This window comes from Pterocles gutturalis, unplaced genomic scaffold (assembly GCF_000699245.1).
Source record: "Pterocles gutturalis isolate BGI_N339 unplaced genomic scaffold, ASM69924v1 scaffold24472, whole genome shotgun sequence".
Lineage (NCBI taxonomy): Eukaryota > Metazoa > Chordata > Aves > Pterocliformes > Pteroclidae > Pterocles > Pterocles gutturalis.
Genome location: NW_010110914.1, coordinates 1 through 9,578, shown reverse-complemented (window position 1 = coordinate 9,578; position 9,578 = coordinate 1). Strand labels below are relative to the sequence as shown.

Here is a 9,578-nt window from a genome sequence, read left to right as displayed (position 1 = left end):
GGCCCCAGCCCAGCCGGGGGCCACCAGCACTGTCCCCATCCTTGCCCCCAGGGGCTGTCCCAGCTCCCCGCTGGCCTTGCGCCACGGCAATGGGCTTGGCCCGCTGCTGGCCCCATGGCATCCCTCTGCCCCTGGCCGGGATGCAGTACAAGTCGTCATCTTCAGAGCAGGATGTGTCGCGGAAGGAGCAGGAGTTATTTACCGACTTCACTCGCAGGCAAGAAGCAGCAATATGTTTATTTATATGAAACAGTGAGTTAACAAAGTTCAATGGTTAACGTGGCAATGATTTAACAGGATTCGATGGCGAGGTGCCCTTGATTATTTGCTGCATAGAGGACAGGGTCAGACAGAACTGGCAGGGAGACCCTCCTGCTGGGTCACGAGGTTCGGAAAGGACCCCCCTGCTCCCTAAACTCCTTCTCAGAGAGGAGCCCAGGTGCAGCTGGATCCAGTCCTAGTCCCAGGCTTGGTCAACAATTGATGTCTAAAGGATTATATACATACAACCAATCCTTTACAGCACTTAGGTGAGATCTCATGCTGTTAGTCACTCACCGAGAATCTGCTGCGGCAAGGACTCATAGGGTCATCACAGAAGGGTTTGGGCTGGAAGGGACCTTAAAGCCCATCCAGTGCCACCCCCTGCCATGGGCAGGGACACCTCCCACCAGCCCAGGCTGCTCAAAGCCTCATCCAGCCTGGCCTTGAACCCCTCCAGGGATGGGGCATCCACAGCTCCTCTGGGCAACCTGGGCCACTGCCTCACCCCCCGCACAGGAAAAACTTCCTCTTAATATCCAATCTAAATCTCCCTTTTCAGCTTAAAACCATTCCTCTTTCTCCTGTCCCTGCACCCCCTGATCCAGAGCCCCCCCATCTCTCCTGTAGCCCCCTTTCAGCACTGGAAGGTGCTGGAAGGTCTCCCCGGAGCCTTCTCTTCTCCAGGCTGAACACCCCCAGCTCTCTCAGCCTGGAGGAGTACGCTCCAGAGGCGTCCCTGCCTAAGTGAGAGCCTGGGGTGCAGCCATTGCGGTGCAGGAGAGCTCAGCAGGCCCTGGGCTGGTCACTAATTATGAAGTGAGATGATTGACTTACAGTCACATTTGCATATGGGCCGTGTTTTGCTGTGAGCTCAGCGAGCCCTCAGCTGTTGAGCAAGATGTGCAAGCCAGCCCTTGGCTGCTGTGCTGCAGCCACTGCGACCAGACGCACCCATTACGGCCACCACTCCTGGTTATTGCTCGAGCAGGGTTGTGGGGGATAAAGGGCAGGTTTGGGGGGAGCACACCGTCACACCCCTCCTGCTGTACCCCACCCAGGGGTCCCCTTTCTTCCCCACACGCTCAGGCACAGGGTGCTCAGCTGGGATTAATTCCCCCAAACAGGGTTATTTGCTAATTTTATTCAGGGCTCGAGAGGGGATGCTGCCCCCTACCCGAAAAGGCTCCCACGATAAACATCCTTAGCTGGGCTCACCCCTTGAGACCCCCATGGGCCTGGTGGGTGGGAGAAGGAGCCCTGGCCCCCCCTGCAACTCTGAGCCTAGCCCAGGCACCTTCTCTCTGCCTGCACGAACAGACATTGATGCAAATCTAGTCCAGTTTTATTACAGCCACAACATTTACACATCACAGGCTACACAGCAACGCTGCAGGGGAGAGCCTCAGTGCAGCCCCACAGCACAGGGCTGGGGGGGAAACGTGCTGCCCAGCCCAGAGCAAAAAGTTGCCAGCTTGGGGAGGCAAGCTCAGGGAAGGCAGCAGCCAGCAGGGCAGGCTTCCCAAAGCTGCAGAAGGTACATCAGTACTTGGGCCGCTTCACCTCAACCCTGGAAGAGACAGAGGGGCAGGACGGTGCTGAGGATGCAGGACAGACAGCTCTGTCCCACTCCCATCCAGAGCTCAGCACCAGGGTCCACAGTTTCACCCCACAGAGCAGTGACGGAAGGGCAACAGCTCCTCAGGGCACCCAGGTGGATGGGGCAGAACTGGCTGGTCAAGGAAGAGCACCAACACGGCCCTGGGGTGTGCCCAGGGGAGAGGGGCTGTGCGGGGGCTGCTGTGCAGGGCAGGAGCACCCTGAGGGGACCAGTGTTCTCATTCTCCTCCCAGCCCCGCTGCCGAGAGCCCCCAGGGAGGTCTCTGTCCCTTGCAGCCCCTCAGAGAGGTGGCAGGAGACAGCCAGGCCCCAGCATCGCCCCATGGCTGAGCCCAGAGCAGAAACAACTTTACTAACCCGTCAGCCTCCAACTTCTTCCTCTTCTCGATGATCTGCAGAGAAAGCACAAAGCCCCATTACCCCCAGGGCAGCTGGCTGCAGAAGGGCTGCAGGGTGCAAGAGGGACCCGGGGAGAGCTGTAGCCAGGCCAGAGCAAGCAGAGGTGAGCTAAAGCTGTCCGCAAGCCGTCTGAAGTCTGGAGAAGCTTGGCCTGTTCCCCCCTTGCTCCCTTTTCGCGATCACAGGCCATCTGTTCTCACCTTCCCCTAGCCCATCCCATACTGTTGGGGTGCTCGTGGCCAGCTCACCCTGTCAGGATAACCCCCAGCTTTGCCGGTTAGGAAACAAGGAGCTACTAAACCTGCCTGGTCCCCTCCGAGCCCCCTTGGATGGCTCAGAGCTGCTGGGTTTGGACACACTCAGCTGCTGCAGAGCCTGGAGCAAAAAGCCCCTGATCAGAATCACTGCCAGGGCAACAGCTCCAAATGCACCTCGAGATTTCTCTGCAGTCCTGTCCTGAAGCCCCAAATATTTGGCTGATGCTCTCATAAGGAGCAGACCCAGTGTCCAGAGAGCCAGCTCTGCAGCACATGCACACTGGTAGCACCTGGTTGCAAGGGCATGGGCTGGACCAGGACAGGAAGGGCAGGACTAAGTGGGAGCTCCCCTGGTCTACGCTGGCAGCTTGCGGTCTAAACAGATGACATCCCAGCACCGGGCACTCACCGCACTGATCTTCTTCCACTGCCGGTCCAGCTCTGCCTTGTCATTTGTCTCCTTGAAGCGACGGGTTTTGCGTCCCTCAGACATCTTGATCCCATACTGGAAGGCCGCCCTGGGGAAGGAGTGAGACAGAGCTCAGCTCTCACAGGGGATCCACGGCCTGCTGGGGGAATGGTCACATCTGCCCCAGCCACGAGCCCATGCCCCAGAACCCGCCTGGGCCTCTGAAAGCAGCAGCTGGGCAGGAGTCCTCAAGAGCGACACCAAGTGCAAAGACAAGTCACCAAGCCCAGGATCCACAGGGGATCCATCCAGGGGAACACCCTTCTCAGTTTAAGCTCTCCCGGCACCCGGGTTTGGCTGGCATTGCCACCCCCACCCCAAATCCTGGCTCAGCCCTTCCCAAGGGCTGCACTCACTTGGGAAGAGCCTCTTTGTTGTTCATGTATTCGCTGTACTCCTCCTGGGTGTCAAAGTCCCAGCGCCCCAGAGGTCCCTTCTTGTTACCCTGCAGCAAAAAGAACGACTCGAAGCAGCTTCTTAGGCGATGCTGGCCAGCGCTTCTCACGCAGCTGCTCCTGCCCAGGCAGGATCTCAATCTCCCACTCGCCCCAGTTCAGCGGGGTTGTGCACCCAGTCTGGCCATGGCTCCGAGATCCCCTTCCCGAGAAGCCCCAGACAGGAGATTCCGTGGAAAAGGGAGTCGACAGACTAGCACGCCTCCCCACCACGATCAAGGGGCAGACTCACATGTTTGCTCCCTGGGATGACAGATCCTGTCCAGCCCCAGGCACACAGCACATCAGCCAACCCCAGAACACACCCCACACCCAGCTCCAGGGCGCTCCACCCTTCTGCACCATCTGCTTCTCTCCAGGGGGATCCTCCCAGCCTGCGCTGATGGCCAAAAGATGGTGAGAGCATACCTGATCCATTTTGCTGTAGTCCACCTCTTCATCGCTGTCCACAGCCATATCATCCATTCTGTAAAGAGAAACAAAGCAAGGGAAGGGTTTGGAGTAGGTCCACGGGACACGGATCAGGACCTTGGAGCCAGGCTGCTGGGAGCCATCTCTTGTGGCCTCAGACTGAATGTAATCGGTTCTTGGACCACAAAGAAGTTCCTCCAACCACAGGTGAGCTGTACCACAAGGGTGTTCAAGACCGCAAACGCTCCTAAGATGACTCTGCAGGCTGAAGGCTGTCCCTCTTCTGCTGAGGGCCCGCTCCACAGCCAGAGCTCAACGAGCACAGGAATTACCAGGGAACCCAGCAGACTCCCAGCCACCTCGGCCCCTCTGGCATCGAGGAGCAGCAGACTCCGAGGAGCTACTTCTAGCAGAGCGCAGCTAAGGGAAGGATGGCTCTGCCAGAACCAAGGAGTCAGGGAGCATTTTAACAGGAGGTTACAGCCCCAATTCCAGGCCTGCTCCTCCCAACAAGCAGCGGGGCTGATGTTCACATTCTTGCTGACAGAGAACAGCAGAACCTCAGCACACCCTGCTCCCAACCCGCAGCTTCTTGCCGCTTCCTTACGTAGCGGGGTAGCACTCGGCGTAGCTGTTTGACATGCCGAAGAAGTCCCCCAGCTGCTTCTTGTCTTCTGGCTTCTTCAAAGTGACAACGGTCAAGGAAAGCAATGCCATGGAGCCTTACAGCTAAGGGCTGAGCACAGCCCTGCCCTAACACAACCGAAACAGAGGCTGCAGAGCTTCTGTTTGGGGTACGAAAAGCAAGGTTTGGGTGGCATTTCTCTGCTACAGGAGGAAGAGCCCTCCCAAGAGAGGAAGGCCAGGCACACAGCCATACTCGGGCAAGGCCTGCTTTCAAGGGAAGCCCGGCCCTGCGGTCAGCTAGGCCGGCACAGCCAGTAAAGGATATGTCTCTGCTCCTTCCCAGCCAGCTGATCCAGCGAACTTCTCATTGATGGACTTGATGAGCTCCTTGGCTGAGCCGGGTCCTGGGGCAAAGAGAGCAGCAGGGTGAGTTTTGGGGCAGGAGCAGCTCACTGCAACACATGTGGTGCTGGGCAGAGCCGCCTTCTGCACACCCAGTTCACTGGGACGGGTAACAGGCAGAAGCACAGGGTACAGATGAAGGAGAAGAGGAGCCAGGAGAACACTGAGGAACAGCAAACCAGTTCAAGCCCAAGTACAGGCAGGGGCAGGCTGATCCTAGGAGACTGAATCCTCCTCAGCTTACGGCCAGTATAAGGTTATTTGAGCTGGTCTGCTGCCAGGGAGGGATCTGCACACACACTCAGCCCGGGCTGACACGCAGCCGCCTGTAGGCACAAGACTCTTCACCCCAAAAACCTCACGGCAGGCAATTCTCTCTGACATAGCAGTCTGGGAGAGCAGGGAGCTCAGGCAGGCCAGCGAGCCAAGCAGTTCTGCAGTGTGCAACCCCGTATGGCCTTGTTCAAACATCCAGCCTCATTCCGACGTCCACACCGCCCGACTCACCTTTGTCGATGTCTGTGGGCTGCAAAGAAGAGGGAGAGATACTGTGTCACCCAGGAGGGCTGAAAGCAGGCAAGTGACAGTGCTGCATGACTTGCAGCTACACTTTAAAACTGTTTGTGGCAAGCACAGAGCTGAACCAGAAAAGCTACTGGTTTGTGCTAGTCCTGCCTTACTCACTGAAGGAGACGACAAGCACCCAGCCACCCACCAGCCCCTGGCTGGAGAGACAGAGCTCAGCAAAAGCTGAACGCTGGCACGTGTGGGAGCACAACCAGAGACACCCAAAGCCACCCACCCCCCAAAGCTGCACTCCCCTAAAGGCAGAGATCAAGCAGGACAGTCCAGGCTTCCTGAGCAGAGGCTCACCTCATCGTCAGCCTTGGGCTTCTCAAAGTAGCTGTGCCTCTTCTTTTCCTCCTCCCGCTCACGGTCACGCTCCCTGTCCCTCTCGCGTTCCCGGTCCCTGTCCCGCTCCCGGTCCCTGTCCCGGTCGCGCTCTCTCTCACGGTACCTCTCCCGCTCCTTCTCCCGTGGCATCTTTGCAGTGGAGGGTACGTAATCCCCAATGTCTTCAAAGATGCTGGAAGTGGAAAAAGCCTGCAGTTAGGGGAGGTCACAGCCACCTCCCTGTGAACTGGAACCTAACAAAGCAGCATGCAGCACCAACACCGAGAGCTGAGGATGCCCACTAGAACTGGCTTCTACATCTGTCAGAGGTACCACCACACTTCTGCTCTCTTCTGCTGCCTGGACCTGCTTCTGGTAAACCAGGACAACAGACAGCCCTTGCCTACCTCAAGCCTGAAATTAAAAAAAAACAGAGCTTGCCTCCAGCCGTGTCCTACAAACCGCAGGTCCAAAGAGGCAGCTCGCTCCAGAAGTGCTAAACCCAGCCTGCTCCAAACGCAGTGGGACAAAAAGGACACTCCTCAAAGCAGGGAGCTGTGACCCCACAGCCTGTGGGCAGGGAGGCACTTACTTCATATCAGCTTCAGGGGGTTTCTTCTCATCCAGCTTCCCTGGAAGGACACAAGAGCAGCGAGAGACACATCATCCACTCCGCCACCTGCACTGTTTCCCTGTCCCCAGTCTGGCTCCTAAGCCCCAAAAGGGTGTTCTCCCAAATTCCTCTTCAGTTACCATATCAAATCTAGCTCCTTCAGGAAGCCACTATGTCCCACCCCAACAGGGGACATTTGCCCAGGGAACTGGGCCTTAACCAGGAAGAGCAGAGCCACCCTGGCAGCTGTAATTTCTCAGCAGCCATTCCCCTGTGGTCCTGCCACAGAACAGCCTGCCTTCAGGATGCAGTGCTCCAGGAGCTGCAGGAAATCTCTGTGCTCTAAATCCACTGCCTCACGGCGCAGGTGAATGCAGCAAACCAAAACGCATCTCCTTCTCTCCAGCCCCAAGTCCTTCTACTTGATTCACTTCAGTTCCTACCTTTGTCTTTCTTCTTGAGTTTCTTGTTGCGGGTCCCTTGCCTGAGATAGGAGAGGATCTGTGTCAGCTTGCTGATGACAATGTCGTTGGTGGTCAGCGTGGTCTGTGCCTGAAAGAGAAATTCCCGAGGAAGGGGATGACTCCCTCCTCAGAGAGCCCCTCCGATTCAGCCCAACACAGTCAGGGAAACAAAACTCTTCCTGGGTACCTCCATGGTGGGGCAGTCGGCCTTGCTCCGGATCAGCGTGGTTGGGATATCCGTGTCAGCATACTCATCGTCCAGATCTACCACGTAGGCCATCCTCCCTGGCAGGAACAGCTCATTCCGCTCGTAGGCCTTGTTCTTGAACAGGATGCGGTAGATGTTGCGACCTGGAGGGGAAGGAAATGCATGGGAAAGCTGCTCTTCTGAGAGCAACGGACAAGCCCATAGCGAGGCATGTTTAGTTTATCAGAAACATCAGAATCACCTCCTAAGAGACATGCTTCCTCTGGCCCTCAAATTCAGGATGCCTACACCTCACTCTCCCCCTCCCACAACTAAAGGATTTCACTCCTCCATTCACCCTCCAGGATTTCTCCCACATTCACAGCACAACACAAGGTGTGGAACAGCCATGTCCACACAGTCTTACCCAGCCGGGTCTTAAATTCAATTTTGTTCTCAGGATCTTCATCTTTCCTGAACAGAAATAGAAAAGAAACAGAAGTGTTATGCTAAGTGTGTGCCTCCTCTGTGACCTCCTCTCTGGGAGGCAACTGCACGCAGGAGTGCAAAACCCTCAACCACTCACTTAGTTTCTTTCTGGGGCTTCTCCATCATTTCCTCCTCTTCCTTCTCCTTGCTGGCAATCTCAGCCCGTACCTGGCCACAGAGTAAATACATGCATTACAGACCAATCCGTGCCACTGCTGCCCATCAGAACCAGTAAGCCCACTTCCACCAGCTCCCCAACCCTTCATAAAGCTCTCTCAGAAAGAGAAATCCACACCGACAAGACTGAAGCACCCAGAAGTGGCAACTTCTACCCTCTGCCCACCCTCTCAGCCTGCGGGAGCAGACAGGGTAGAAGAGCAGCACAGCAATCTCTGCACTCACCTTCTGCAACAGCGCAAAGTCCAGACCCTTCACCAAGTGAGTGTGCTCCATGTCACCACCCAAGAACTTGGACTCCTGGATCAACTGTCTTCTCTTCTCCGCAGCAGATTTATCCCTATGCAACAAAAACGGAGCCAGTTACGAGACAGCCCCTCCCGAGCAGACCGGCAAGACAAGGCCGTGCCACAGGTCCACGTACGCCTCTGCCGTCGGCCCCACAGCTCTGTAGTTGGCAGTTGTGCTGATCAGCTCCGTTTCCTCATAGTCCTTGTTCACGCCATCTCTCCTCTCCTTGGCTCGATCCCTGTACTTCTCAGCCAGCTCCCTCTCACGCTCTATCTCCTGCTGGCGCAGCTTTGCATAATAGCTGGGGTTGGAAAAATAGCTCGGTGTTAGGGCAACATGTTCACGCTTTTGATGTACCAGTCAGGTAGCAGTCCCCAAGGGCCCACACACCCGTTTTGCTCCCAACCGCTTCCCCAAAAAAATGTACTGAAGCACCACGGGACACAAGATGCCTGGAGCACACCAGACAAGATGAAACTGCTGTCCCAAGGCTCTCTGAAGAGGAGTTCAGTCTTCCCTTCCAAAGGGAAAAGGCTGACTGCAGTCCTGCTACCCAGATGTGCCCCAAAAGACCGTCACTAGCACAGACGTCCCACCACTGCTCTGCTCTGCCAGACACCCACAGGGCCTCTCTCGCTTCTTCCAGAGGTGAAGCTTCACCCCCATCCTGCTGCCGCCCTCCCACGTCTGTTCCCACAAGCAGTGACAGTCACTCAGTCCGAGCTCTTCTCACTCCGCTTGGCTCCAAAGCCCCAAAATAATCCAGGCCACCCGGGGTCCTATCTGGTAGGTCAAGAGCTCAGAAGCTGCTTCCATGGGAAGGACACGATGTATGACGACAAGTCCTGATGCACTGCTTTCCTAATTTACCTTTTCTTCTTCCTTCTGCGAGCAGCTGGATCTTCATCTTCATTGTACTCCCGGGGCATCCTGTAAAAGGGCAAGAAACCACACGTACAGTTGGCAGAGCCACACAAACACGGGCAGCGAGACAGAACAGTCCCTCAGACACAGCGGGGCTCCGAGATGCTCAAAGACAGGAGAAGCACAGTCCTATTTCTCACTAAGTCCGCTCTGTCAGCGGGCAGAAGAGGGGAAAGCACTGATCTTCACAGAACAAAACCTAAATCTGCCTCCTGCATGAAGTGTCTTAACAGCTCTGTTATTTAGAAGTCGTGACCCACCTGTTTCTTCAGTTAACACACACATGCACACTCATTAGCAAAAGCCCCTTTACAGACTCCACTGCAGAGCACAGCGGGAGAGAGTCAGGCAGGAACGAAGCTCCAGAGGGAAGGCAGCCATGCTTTGTCCCACAGTCCCGAGAAACGGAGTCCTACTCACTCATGGTGGCGAGATTTGGACGGTGGCGCAGATGTTGGCGCAGCCCGCGGGGTCATCAAAAGCTTTCTGAAGTCTTCATTAGTCAGCTTGGACCTGCAAGGAAAAGAAGAAACAGAAACCGTCATCTGTCACAATTTCCACCAGCCTGACAGCTTCCAAGGTGGAGGGTTTGCCAGCATGTTCTGTGCGATGGAGTCAGCCATGGGGTTCCCACGGAG

At 56.2% G+C, this 9,578-nt stretch overlaps 1 protein-coding gene across 1 annotated transcript; it reads right to left on the bottom strand.

Moving 5' to 3' along the window:
• Positions 1–1,803: 1,803 nt before the first annotated feature.
• On the bottom strand, positions 1,804–9,453 carry IK (IK cytokine, down-regulator of HLA II; the record flags this gene model as incomplete). Its single annotated transcript, XM_010073584.1, has 18 exons — positions 1,804–1,831; positions 2,239–2,273; positions 2,947–3,055; positions 3,363–3,451; positions 3,870–3,927; positions 4,480–4,560; positions 4,825–4,903; positions 5,409–5,427; positions 5,775–5,988; positions 6,388–6,427; positions 6,852–6,960; positions 7,060–7,223; positions 7,487–7,533; positions 7,646–7,716; positions 7,951–8,065; positions 8,150–8,317; positions 8,887–8,946; positions 9,361–9,453. Coding segments are annotated over 18 exons (1,579 nt in total), but the record flags the coding sequence as incomplete, so codon positions are not given.
• Between the last annotated feature and the right edge of the window lie 125 nt (positions 9,454–9,578).